We start from the raw sequence: 13,178 nt of genomic DNA on the forward strand, positions 1-13,178 counted from the left end.
GTCTTCTTCTGTGCGTCCTTACAGGGTGGAGAAGGAGAAGGCCCAGGCTGCAGAGCAGGCCAAGGTGAGTTTGAACACAAATTCACTTTTTAATTTGTTATTCATATATATTCCCGGAAGCAAGGTGTTGTTTAGTGTGTTCTCTCATGGGATTCACTCTTCATCTCGTTCCAGAAGCGTCTGGAACAGAAACAAGGAGTGGCCACTACCACCGTCACACCCACGGGGACCCCCGTCACACCGGCGGCCACCCCTAAAGTCATCGTGGGCTCCCTGTCCGGCCAGGTCACCCCTGGCACCAAAGTGGTACTGGCCACCAAGATGGGTGGCACCCCTGTCACGTTCCAGCAGAATAAGAACTTCCATCAGACGTTCGCCACCTGGGTCAAGCAGGGTCAGCCCAGTCAAGGTACGTTGAAGACCAAAGCTCTCAGATTAGCTTTTTAAAAAGGCAATTACGCTCTTGAAATAACTTGAAATAACGGAACATTTCTTTGGCGTCATTACATTGTGGTGTTTCATTTTCCCCCCCCAATTTCTGCTCCTGAGCATCAGAAACTCTTTTCACCCTCACCCAGCTGTGCGCGTTGGGAAGGAAACCCTTTTTTTTGTTTTTTGATTGGTCGGACTTCACTTGCGTGTTTCCCCAGCAGGCGCGGCGGGCACCGTGACAACCGTGGCCACATCGGGCGGACAGACCTTCCAGATCACCGGCACGTCCATGGGTGGCAAGGTCCTGCACGCCAAGCTGCCGCTGCCCGCTAACAGCAAGTTTGTCACCGTCAACGTGCCAACAACGCAAGGAGGTAGGCCCCGCCCACCCTTCACCCGGGAGAACTCTATAGCGGTCCCAGAACTCTATAGCGGACCCCCCTGATTGGCCCCAGGCACCGGGCCAATCAGGGGGGTTTCCCTTTCTGGTGGTTCTTCTTCGACTCCTTCATTAGGGCAGTCACGGATCTGTCTGGGTTAAATATATGACCCCTTAGCTGTCGTGTTTTCAGATCCACTATAGGTCATGTATTATAGGGAGGGAAGGAAGAATGGGTAGTGTTCGTGCTCTGACCCAGCTACTGTAATGATGTGATGTCTGAGTCTTACCCACCGCCAATACAATAAGTACCGTCCCTTCCCAGCCACTGACCACACACGCCACATCAGACGCCGTCACCTCCCTCGCACGCGCTAAGCAGCCGTCGCTAGCTGCCAAGCGACGTTGGTCACCCGCCCAGTTTCGGAGTGGCACACATCACGTCTGGCTGTGCCTGTCGGCATGGGTACCCAATAGAGATGTTTTGGTGATGCTGGGGTTGGGCTTGTGTAGTCTGAGGCCGGGCCAGACGTCTTTTGATGTTGCCGTAGGTCGCTCGCATATTTCTAAAGTCAATATTGGCCAGCTGGATGAAGCGACGGTCGGTATTGGACACGACCTGTCCCTGTATGAGTACTGAAGTGTTTGGAGGATGAAGAGCTCACTACATCATTAAAGGGCAGTCTATGTCATGTTTTGGCTGTGTGTTGAGCCAGCCATAACTGACCGACTGGTTAGGTCGGGCCTTGTCGCAGGACAGTCAAGAGTTCCATCTAAACTTGGCCGCACTTTTTCCAATTATTCCAATTTTCAATGATCCATGCAAAACTGTGGAGGCTTTTGTCCTTGCACCATAAAACCTCAGTACGCACACTTTGACGCGCGCACACTCACTCACTAAAAGTTAGCATTTGGGGGATAAGCTAAATTACTCCACAAACAAACAGAGAGCTTGTCTAGTGTGACACTCGTGTTTCTCAGGGAGAGAGAGAGGGAGTAAGAGAGAGGATATTAATGGCCTGTGTGTTTATCCAGTGTGACAGTTTCACTCACGTGTTTGTTTTGGACGGGGCTACGGAACTCAGTCAGGAAAACAACTTTATCCTGAGGTCTGGTTCCCCAGACAGGTAACACGCTATGGATAGAAACCTTTTTTTTCTTCTTCTACTTTTCCCCCTCGTCTTAAAAAAAACACACACAAAAAACAGTTCCCCCCCCCCCCCCCACACACAAAAAAAAAAACGATGTCGCTAACTCACAAACTCTCCAAACAGCTAAGCGCAAAGAAGTGTGTGTTTGATGTTGGTCCAGAACTACAGCGCTGTAGTTCAGAGGGGGAGGCCTAGCCTGGCCTGTTTGAAGAGGGGGAACCCTTGATGTATCGGTTTACCTGATCGTCAGCGGTCGTAGAGGGGAGAGAGGGAAGGCGGAGGGGAGGGGGAGGGGTGGTTAGAAAGTAGGGCAAAACCACTGAAAAAAGGAGGAGGGGAAACATACAACAACTTCAGATCTTGAAGGAAGGCCGTTGTGTTTTCACTGCCCTTCCAAGTGAGCCCGAGCCAAGCTAACAAAACTGAAACGGACGTGTTGTCAAACTGAAGTGAAAACGTTTGAAAGAAGTTATAGCCATACATAATTTATGAGAGTGGGATGGGGTGGGTCAAATGCAATGTGGAGTCAAACCAACATTGCTTTTAGTGACCCCCTTTTTGAAAAAAATTGTATTTACTTGCTCTGCTAATATTTACCCTTGGTTATAGCATCAAAGGCTTTGAAAACTAGAGTGGAGGGGAAACCCGAAAGCAATGTATTGAGTTGTATCAATATATGAGCTTTGTAGAACGGATCATTCATGCTATGGGCGACTCTGTCAAGCTGGCTGTGTTTTCACTGCAAATATCAGCGTTTCTGCCTCGGTCGCTTTTCTAAAGAGCATGCCAAGGCCACTTCTGTGTTGCTGTTCTCGCAGTCTCAAAGTAACCTGATTTTGAACCTTTTTCCACAAGGAATACCAGCCTTTGTCTTAACATTACCCATCAGTATTTGAATGTTGGGAGACGATGAGAAATACACGTTTGAGACCTCTGTTGTCCTCCCCTGTCCTGCCCAGGCGTGATCCAGCAGAAGGTGGTGGGCATCATCCCCTCCAGCACAGCAGGGGCCGCCACCTTCAGCCCCTTCCAGCCGCGCACCACCACCCTCAACATCCGGCCCGGCACCCCCGGCTCCCCGCAGCAGGTGCTGACCACCGGGGGCCAGATCCGTCCAGGGATGACGGTGATCCGCACCCCCATCCAGCAGGCAGGGGCCCTGGGGAAGACCATCCTCCGCACCCCTCTGGTGATGCAGCAAGGTGGGTGGCAGTCCCTGTCGTTTGTAACGGTTCTACTATGATACAGTATTTATTATATTATAAATGGCCAGATTTTGATAACAATAAAAATGTCAAAAAAATGTAAATGTCTAAAAATTAAAACAATTGGTGGGTGGTGGTCCCTACAAGCTCCGGTTGGTGTGTGTGTGTGTTTCCTGACACACGGTCACCTCCTTCGTCCACAGGTCAAGCGGGCCAGCAGGTGGTGACCCAGATCATCCGCGGCCAGCCCGTCTCCACCGCCATCTCGGGCGCCAGCCCCGTCACCACCGTCGCCGGGCAGAGGGTGGGCAGCCCCGTGACCCCGGGCCAGCCTGCCACCGCCCAGACGCCCCAGGGGCCGCGGGCACAGGCCCAGGGCCAGGTCAAACTCACCCTGGCCCAGCTCACACAGCTCACCCAGGGGGCGCAGGTACACCAGACCAGCCCTCCTCGCACCACCTGCCACAGCAGTTCAGTAGACATCTTAGAATTCACTCAGTGTCTGTCCCCATTGCACTAGTTACTAGATGGGGACGACAGAAGGGTCCATCTGTTCAAACTCTAGGAGAGATTTCATGAACTGTACAACCCCACAATGCTATATGAATGCCCATAGGTCTTCAACACACATGAAATGCGTTTTGTCAGATCGCAGTCCAGTTCACCAGTTTACTGATGATCAGTACGCTCTAGGTGAATCCCCAGTGTGTGAAGAAGCATCCCACTAACCTCCTTTACCTCTCCCTCCTCCCTCTCTTCTCTCCTCTTCTCCTGCTCCCACCTCTTTCCCCTCGCCCTTTCCCTTCCAATTCCCCCCTCCTCCTCCCCTCCCCCTCTCTTTCTACCTCTCTCTCTCTCTCTCTCTCTCTCTCTCTCTCTCTCTCTCTCTCTCTCTCTCTCTCTCTCTCTCTCTCTCTCTCTCTCTCTCTCTCTCTCTCTCTCTCTCTGTCCCTCTCTCTCTGTCCCCCTCTCTCTCTCTCTCCCCTCTCTCTGTCCCCCTCTCTCTCTCTGTCCCCCTCTCTCTCTGTCCCCCTCTCTCTCCCTCTCCCCTCCTTCCGTCCCAGAAGCAGCAGAGTGCGTCGGTGGAGCGCCCGGCGGGGCCCCAGCAGGGCCTGACGGTGATGGTGCAGGGCCAGGGCCAGACCACGGGCCAGCTGCAGGTCATCCCCCAGGGCGTGGCCGTCATCCCCGGCCCTGGCCAGCAGCTCATGCAGGCCGCCCTGCCCAACGGACAGGTCCAGCGCTTCCTCTTCACGCCCATGCCGGCCGCGCCCGCCGCCTCCACAGGTAGGCACACATACACAGAGGGACTCACTCATCTGTAAACATAGTGTCAGAGTCAGATGGTTGAGCGGTTAGGGAATCGGGCTTTTAATCAGAAGGTTGCCGGTTTGATTCCCGGCTGTGCCAAATGACGTGTCCTTGGGCAAGGCACTTCACCCTACTTGCCTCGGGGGGGGAATGTCCCTGTACTTACTGTAAGTCGCTCTGGATAAGAGCGTCTGCTAAATGACTAAATGTAAATGTATTCACACACACACACACACTCGGTGAAATTCCGAGACATGCTTTACACAGATGTTTGACCCCCACCCTCTCATCCTCAACCCTGTTTTCAGCCACAGCCGTGCCCGCCCAGCCGCACCCCTCCACCACCAAGACCCCCGCCCAGCCCGCCCAGCAGGCGGCCGCCCCCGTCCAGGCCGGCGCCGCCGCCCCGCTGGCCACCAGCACCCCGCCCTCGGCCACCCCCCAGGGCCAGCTCCCCCCGCAGACCCAGGCCCACATGCCCATCCAGTCGCCCACGCCCCTCCAGGTGAAGAGCCAGGCCCGGGGAGGAGGAGGGGGCCAGCTCCAGCTGCAGCAGTCCCCCCAGCTCCTCAGCATGCCGGGGCTGCAGCAGCAGGTGCAGGTGCTGGCCCAGCTCCAGCCGGGCCCGGGCGGAGGAGCTCTGCCTCAGCAGATCAAGCTGCAGCTGCCCATCCAGATCCAGCAGCCTGGGGGCGCCGCCGGAGCTCAGGGAGGACAGGTGAGGACGACCCACACACACACTCACTCACTTCTGTCCACCACAACCTGTCTAAACGTTTGTGTGTATATATATATATATATATATATATATATATATGGTGATACATAAAGTACCTCATATAGGTTGGGATTTAACAGTATTTATAATAGGTATGGATTATTTATCATACATAAAGAGTAGACCCTGAGAGATTTTCACGAGGGGCAGGGCCAACGAATACCACCTATTTTACCCGTCACACGTGGCAAACAACCTTCCGTTTGACCCCCCCGAATCGAAACCATACTGACCTCGTGGACCCCCCCCCCCCTGTCCGTCTCCCCAGATGGGCAACGTGGTGACCATCCAGACGGCCAGCGTCCAGGAGCAGCTGCAGAGGATCCAGCAGCTCCGGGAGCAGCAGCAGCAGAAGAAGAAGCAGGCGGCCGAGGCTCGCAGGGAGCAGGCGCTGGCCGCCGCCAGCCAGAGCGACATCATCCAGAAACAGGTACACTACCACCTCCTCCTCCACCACCACCTCCACCACCTCCTCCTCCACCACCGACCCCTCGCCCTCCCTGTGTGGGTGGGTGGATGGATGTCCACCTAGGATTATACGCTGGTGTGTGTGTTTCCATGACTGAGTCAGGAGTGTATTTCCACGTATGGTTTCCGTCTGTGTACATGACAAAGGGAAGAGGGGGTGTATGTCTACATGTGATTGATGTGTGTGTGTGTGGGGGGGCCAGCTCGCCTGTGGTAGTGTAACAGTAGACCTGGAGGGCCCCTTGTCTCCCTGACATTAGCGCGTAAACAGTCCTGAAACAGACCCGCCGTCACAGCTGGGTTTATTTTGCAAGCAGCCATCCATCCCTCCTTTCTGTCTGTTTGAGCGCTATACTGTGCGTGCGTGTGGGCTGTGTGTGTGTGTGGGGTGCGACTCTTAGCAATACATGTTACTCTGTAATTCCGCATGTACATCTGCCGTTTGAAAGAGATGACGCGACGCGAGGCAGTTTACCTCAGATGTGTCGTCTGCCTCGACGTCGAGGCCTCGACGGCGCTTCATTCAGGACGTTCTGAAGAGGCAGCCGTCCCGATGCCTCAGGCGTGCGCATGGCCCGCGTTTGACCTCTGACCCCCCCTTTGCCCTCTCTCCCGTTGCGGCAGGTGGTGATGAAGCACAACGCCGTGATCGAGCACCTGAAGCAGAAGAAGACCATGTCTCCAGCGGAGAGGGAGGAGAACCAGAGGTCAGCCCCACTGTCTGGTGCCCTGGGTGGGGGGGGGTGTCTGGGGGTGAGCGAGGGGGTGTGTCAGAGACAAAAAGAGGGAGTGTGTGTGTGTTTGGGGGAGAGGGAGACTGAGTGGGAGAGTGTGTGTGAGACGGAGTGTGTTAGAGACACAGAGGGAGTATCTGTGTGTGTGACAGTGTGTGTGAGGTGTCATCCTCTCCCTTGCCGGGTGGACCCAGGGGTCATGTTCAGCCAGTGCGGGTCATGGGAAGGACTCGCCCCGCCACAGACGCTGTGTGACCTCACAGGCCGGGGCCTGGGGACTGTGACCTCAGCGCTGTCGCTCATCTGACTCCGCCCTGCTCTCTCTCTCGCTCTCTCTGTCTCGCTCTCTCTCTCGCTCTCTCTCTCGCTCTCTCTCTCTCGCTCTCTCTCGCTCTCTCTGTCTCGCTCTCTCTCTCGCTCTCTCTCTCTCTCGTTCTCTCTCTCGCGCTCTCCTTCAGTCTGCCCTTCCTCCCATCTCTGTCTGCAGAGGGGGTCACATTAGGACGGGTGCTGTCTGGGAACGGGAGTCGACCCTTGACCTTCCCTGTGTGTGTCCGCGGGTGACTTCCCACAGTCTCTATCCATTTCTCCCCCCACCACACGCACACACACACACACTCCACCAGGGTACACACAGCAATAAAGACGGGAGACAAACCCACCTGTCAAGACATGTGACCTCCCCCGTTTCTCTGCGTCCGATTGGCTACGCCGTGTTTGCCCTGTGTGTCCGGTCATACAGGGCACCCAGTGCAGATCTAGCTTCATGGAATATTGAAATGCGGGGTTCCTTCAGAACAAACACCGGGATTCAATATGGTCTGTGTCTTCAGAAAAGCCACCACTGTAAACTGATCTGTCATTATCCTCTCTCCTCCTCCCACGCTCCTCTCTCTTCATCCCCCTTCTCTCTCCTCCTCCCTCTCTCCTCCGGGCTCCTCTCCTCCTCCCTCTCTCTTCCGGGCTCCTCTCCTCCTCCCCCCTCTGTCCTCCCCCTCGCTCTCCTCCCTCTATCCACCCCCTCCCCCTCACTCTCCTCCCCCCGTCCTCCCCCTCGCTCTCCTCCCTCTATCCACCCCCTCCCCCTCACTCTCCTCCCCCTGTCCTCCCCCTCGCTTTCCTCCCCCCTCTGTCCACCTCCTCCCCTCCCCCTCACTCTCCTCCCCCTGTCCTCCCCCTCGCTCTCCTCCCCCCTCTGTCCACCTCCTCCCCTCCCCCTCACTCTCCTCCCCCTGTCCTCCCCCTCGCTCTCCTCCCCCCTCTGTCCACCTCCTCCCCTCCCCCTCACTCTCCTCCCCCTGTCCTCCCCCTCGCTCTCCTCCCCCCTCTGTCCACCTCCTCCCCCCTCTGTCCACCTCCTCCCCTCCCCCTCACTCTCCTCCCCCTGTCCTCCCCCTCGCTCTCCTCCCCCCTCTGTCCACCTCCTCCCCCTCACTCTCCTCCCCCTGTCCTCCCCCTCGCTCTCCTCCCCCCTCTGTCCACCTCCCTCCCCTTCCCCCTCGCTCCCCTCTTCCTGCCCCCTCCAGGATGATCGTGTGCAACCAGGTGATGAAGTTCCTCCTGGACAAGATCGACAAGGACGAGAAGCAGGCGGCCAAGCGGCGGAAGAAGGAGGAGGTGGTGGAGCAGAAGCGCTCCAAGCAGAACGCCTCCAAGCTGTCGTCGCTGCTCTACCGCCACAAGGAGAGCCTGAAGGCCGAGATCCTCAAGAAGAGAGCCCTGCTGGACAAGGAGCTGCAGCTGGAGGCTCAGGTCGGCGGGCCAAACACACACACACACGGGCAGACACGTATGCAACCACACACACTCACTCGTATACGTCCTTGTGTTCTGTGTGCGAGGACGACAGACACGGATTTTCGCACGCGAGGGTGCACCCTCCTTCACCCCCCCCCCCCCACGTGTCCCATCTCACCCCCCTCCCGTCCTCCCCCCCGGCCCTGCAGGAGGAGCTGAAGAGAGACCTGCTGAAGCTGCGGAAGGAGAAGGAGAGGGCCCAGGCCGCCGCCCACCAGGCCGCCCAGGCCGCCGCCCACCACGCCCTGCCCCACACCCTGCCGCACGCCGCCCCCCACCTGAGCTCGCCCGCCTCCGCCCACAAGCGCAAGCGGGAGGAGGAGAGGGAGGCGGGCGGCGGGGGCGGCCCCCCCTCCTCCGTCTGCGCCGGGCCGGCCTCCAAGGCCAAGAAGAAGAAGATGATCTCCACCACTACCTCACGGGACAACAGGAAGGACACCAAGTTGTACTGCGTGTGCAAGACGCCGTACGACGAGACCAAGTACGACCCCGCCTCACACACACACACACACACTCACACACACGCTCCTCGGGCAGGATGATGACCAGTTCATCCTCCCGTTAGTCTGTGCCACCAGGTTAATCTGGGGTTTGTAACTTTTGCCTGGGAAAATGTGGCGCTCTTTATTACTGTGTTATTAAGACGTTCATGAGAGACGACCACTGAGTACTTTACGGATCCAGCCGACTTCCCGAAGCTACTCATTAACAGAGAACACAGGCTGGGAGGAGGTCCACGAATAGTCGCGGAGATATTTGAAATCCCCTCAGGCGACTGATTCACTGCCCCTCCATCGGCCTCCATCTTCAGCGTCGGTGGTCACAGACAGACGTGATGTTTAACGCTCCCCCGGCTCCTCCCCTTAGGTTCTACATCGGCTGCGACCTCTGCACCAACTGGTACCACGGCGAATGTGTGGGCGTCACTGAGAAGGAGGCCAAGAAGATGGACGACTACATCTGCAGCGAGTGCAAGCACGCCCAGGAGGGCAACACGGAGGAGCTGTACTGTATCTGCCGGACGCCTTACGACGAGTCCCAGTGAGTGTGTGTGTGTGTGTGTGTGTGTGTGTGTGTGTGTGTGTGTGATGGGGAGGGAGGAGTGTATGTGATGTAGCGGGAAGGGTTTGTGTGTGTGTGCGTGAGCGAGAGAAAAATCCCCTTGTCCAAGTCCCACAACTCTAAACAACTGGAACAACGAAACCTAACCCCTCGACTTAACCCGTAACCCCCATAAGGGTTAACCCCCAGGTGAGGCACACAAAACGCCACACGACCATAACCCGAGCCCTAACACTCCCTCCCTGCTCCCCCCCCTGCCCCAGGTTCTACATCGGCTGCGACCGCTGCCAGAACTGGTACCACGGGCGCTGCGTGGGCATCCTGCAGAGCGAGGCCAACCACATCGACCAGTACGTGTGCCCGCAGTGCCAGTCCACGGAGGACGCCATGACGGTGCTCACGCCGCTCACCGACAAGGACTTTGAGGGCCTACGGAGGATCCTGCGCTCCCTACAGGTGATGACTGACTCCTCTTCCCCCCCCCCCCCCCCCCCCACGCCCATCTCTCCCTCCCCCTCTCTCTTTTCTCCCTCCCTTCCTCCAGACTCTTCTCCTCGCTCTCCTCACCACCCTTTTTGTTCCTCCGCCGTGACTGTTTAGAACAAAGCCCTCCTCTGTTCCTCCCTCCCTCCTTCCCTCACTCTCTCTTATCTGATCTGTTCTGCCTCCCCCCTGGGTGCTACTTGGACAGCTGCCTGGCTACCCCCCCCCCCCCTCCCCCCTCCGCTTTCTTCTCTCCTCCCCATCCACTGTGTGTGCGCATGGCACACGTGACTCCATCGGGGGGGCGGGGGGGGGGGGGGGGGGGGGGAGAGAGAGACATGGAGAACACATCTGTGTTGACCCACCTGCTTCCAATGCCACTGTCCAGCTGTTTGTTTGTCTTTTTATCTCTCTCCATTTCTTCTTCTCTCTCATGCGCGCACTCTCTGCTTCTCCTCTCTCTCTCTTTTTTTGTGTGTCTTTCTCACGCTCTCTCTTCTCCTCTCTTCTCCTCGCCGGTCTCATTCAGGCACACAAGATGGCGTGGCCTTTCCTGGAGCCCGTGGACTCCAACGACGCCCCCGACTACTACAGAGTCATCAAGGAACCCATGGGTGAGTTGGGGGAACGGAGGTCCTCGCACAAGTTCAGCTTCTTCTTTTTTGTTTTTGCTTTGGAAAGAGGTTTTTCAAGCACGCACACACCGTCCCCCTCCGCCTCACACACACCACACACACATCATCCGTCCGTCCACCTTTGCTTTTGAGTGGGGATGTTGTTTTTCGTCAATCCGGCGGTCGCCGCAAACGAACACCCGAGTTGTTACTTTAAAAAAAACACAAACACGCTCCGTCCTCCATCTTCCAGTAGCCCTACTCTGGGTGAGGGGAGGGGGGAGGAGGGGGGGGGGGGGGAGAGCCCTCCAACTCAGATCAAACCGGCCATGTAAATGGCGACTTGCGTCAACAGGCCTTTTTGAACTTCCACACAAACAAACCGTTAATGAAGCTCATGGAAACGTCCCCGAGACCCGCTCCACAGTAGCCCCTGTTCTCCGTCCTGGAACGCCGTCCCACGTGAGAAAAGCACCCTTTTTCATCATCTTGCAAAAAAAAAAAGACTAAAGAGAGCAGAAAAAAAAGGTTGCGGCCAGCAAAGGCTTTGGTTTTTTTTTTTTTAAGATTAAATCTGATGGCTGAGAAGAAGGGTGTCTTTGATATGGGCACAAGCTCAGCCCCGCCGGCCGGGCGGGGGTGAGGGAGGTTAAGAATTGGATATGTTTATTTTAAATACAGAGCCCCAGGGAGCGGGGCAGGGGGAAACCAGCGGTGAGGATATGAAGGCTGCTGCTACCCCCCCCCCCCCCCCCCCCCCCCCCCCTGCTAGCGAGCGTGAACATCTCGAAACCTTGACTGGACTTTCAGGGCCCTCTGCGGTGTCTTTTACTGCTGTGACGCAAGCCAACCAGAAACGAACCCAGCACATATCTAACCATGGCTGTGTCTTTTGTCATTTGTTTGGAAGGCTCGGTCGGGTTGGAAGTTGGCGAACACATTTGAGTTTTATGCTGTCACTTTTGATATGATGTACTACACTTTTAAGATGCGTCTGGCACATTTGTCGTTCGAACACATGCCGCAAGCTGCAATTACTCTAGAGCAACTATGCATATAGTTGGAGCTAAGTCAGACAGTACAATTTTTTTATTTCTTTTTTGGAAAACACAACAAAGATTCAACAAACTTCTACACACATAAAAGGGCCCCCGTTACAAGTCTTAATTGCGCCGTTCTCCTGGTTGCCTCTGCCACAGATCTCTCCACCATGGAGGACAGGTTACAGAAGCGCTACTACATCAAGCTGACCGAGTTCGTGGCGGACATGACCAAAATCTTCGACAACTGCCGCTACTACAACCCCAGCGACTCGTCCTTCTACCAGTGTGCGGAGGTCCTGGAGAACTTCTTCGTCCAGAAGCTCAAAGGTTTCAAAGCCAGCAGGTAGGACCCCCCCTCCCTCCATCTCCGGCCTTCTGTCTCTCATCGCACATCGTCTCTCATCCATCCATTCTACCAGCCCTCTTCCACTAATCCCCCCCCGCCCCTTCAAATTCCCTCATCGCATAATTCCATTAAAAAAAAGTTTTTTGGGGGGGGCTACGTCTTTCACTGACTGTGGCGGGATCTAGTTACAGTTCTGTGCTTCTACTTAGACCCCTTGGTTTGTTGAGTTTGTGCTTTTGGTTCGGTCTGATCGATCACCCTGCCCTTTGGGGTGCCTCCAGCCTGTCCTCTCAGACCTGCCTGTGGCCTTCTGCGTGGTCGCTTTCCTTTCATTAGCTCTGGTCCACTGCTGCACCCTCGCATTCAAGTTCCTCTCCCCGCCCCTTAGTATGCCCTCCTGTGAGACCTTTTCATGATCCGCCTGTGTGATGTCATTTCCTGTTTGCCTACGGTCATGTGCTTCACCTGCATGTATTTACACCATCCATTCTTTCTCTCCCTCTCTTGCAGATTGTGATGTCATAAGTCTGAGAGCTGGGTGCGGGGGTCACTCAAAAAACTAAATTAGTCAATCCTGGACCTTGCTGTTTTTATTTCTTTAAAACAGCGTTAAAACCATTTGTAAGAAAGTTGCATATATTAAGACACACTGTAGGTGTGAATTTTCTTTTCATTTTGTATTTTAGAATGACAGATTCTTCAAAAAAAACATTTCTCACATTTGATGATGGCAGCCATGTTGGTTACAAAAAGCAATCAAGGGAAAATAAATATATTTTTTTCTGTACACCAGTATCTCACTAAAGACATTGTTTATAATTCATTCGGGTGCAAGGCACAGTATCACGTTTTGAAAAGGTTGAGTCACGGCCCTTTATACAATTTTGCAAATACATTACATGTTATATTTCACCAAGTTCCTTATGCAGATAAGTTATCAACTGAAGATTTATTGACCACAAGCAACATATTTTACCTCCTTAAGTGACCATTTTAAAAAGCTTGCAACATTTATTAGTTTTCTCTTTTATCAGATCTATCCAAATGTAATATTATTATTTTATTGTGCATATGATATCCTTTTGTGAAGGACTATTTTATGTTAAAAAGGAAATAATGGTAGGAAATGTCAATAAAGCTCAGAGGAAAAGTCCTGTGTAGCTTCAGTTCAAATCTGGTGAGCTGGGCAGCCCAACATTTGATGTTCTCACTGTATATATCCTGTTGGGCCAACGTTGTATCGTACAATGCCAGGCCAACACACCAACATGGCTGCTTGTCTCTGCTCAAAATGTCTGACCCCACTGGCATCCAATAAGTGTTTCTTTTTGTTTGTTTTTGTATTCCCTAGTGCATATTTTTGTCATATGTCAAG

The 13,178-nt window shown here is 54.8% G+C and overlaps 1 protein-coding gene across 1 annotated transcript in view; it reads left to right on the forward strand.

The window, feature by feature from the left end:
- The window catches only part of LOC124483271 (nucleosome-remodeling factor subunit BPTF-like), a 34,215-nt gene that overhangs the window by 18,895 nt on the left and 2,142 nt on the right, over nt 1–13,178 (forward strand). Inside the window, exons 17-31 of the mRNA XM_047043624.1 lie at nt 25–64; nt 175–409; nt 651–806; nt 2,922–3,164; nt 3,371–3,597; nt 4,232–4,454; nt 4,787–5,196; nt 5,525–5,686; nt 6,349–6,431; nt 7,985–8,210; nt 8,405–8,736; nt 9,123–9,296; nt 9,581–9,773; nt 10,330–10,414; nt 11,614–11,800. Coding sequence (XP_046899580.1) covers nt 25–64; nt 175–409; nt 651–806; nt 2,922–3,164; nt 3,371–3,597; nt 4,232–4,454; nt 4,787–5,196; nt 5,525–5,686; nt 6,349–6,431; nt 7,985–8,210; nt 8,405–8,736; nt 9,123–9,296; nt 9,581–9,773; nt 10,330–10,414; nt 11,614–11,800 — 2,976 coding nt within the window. The remainder of the gene's footprint in view (nt 1–24; nt 65–174; nt 410–650; nt 807–2,921; nt 3,165–3,370; nt 3,598–4,231; nt 4,455–4,786; nt 5,197–5,524; nt 5,687–6,348; nt 6,432–7,984; nt 8,211–8,404; nt 8,737–9,122; nt 9,297–9,580; nt 9,774–10,329; nt 10,415–11,613; nt 11,801–13,178) is intronic.

Source organism: Hypomesus transpacificus, chromosome 21, assembly GCF_021917145.1.
Source record: "Hypomesus transpacificus isolate Combined female chromosome 21, fHypTra1, whole genome shotgun sequence".
NCBI classification, from domain to species: Eukaryota; Metazoa; Chordata; class Actinopteri; order Osmeriformes; family Osmeridae; genus Hypomesus; species Hypomesus transpacificus.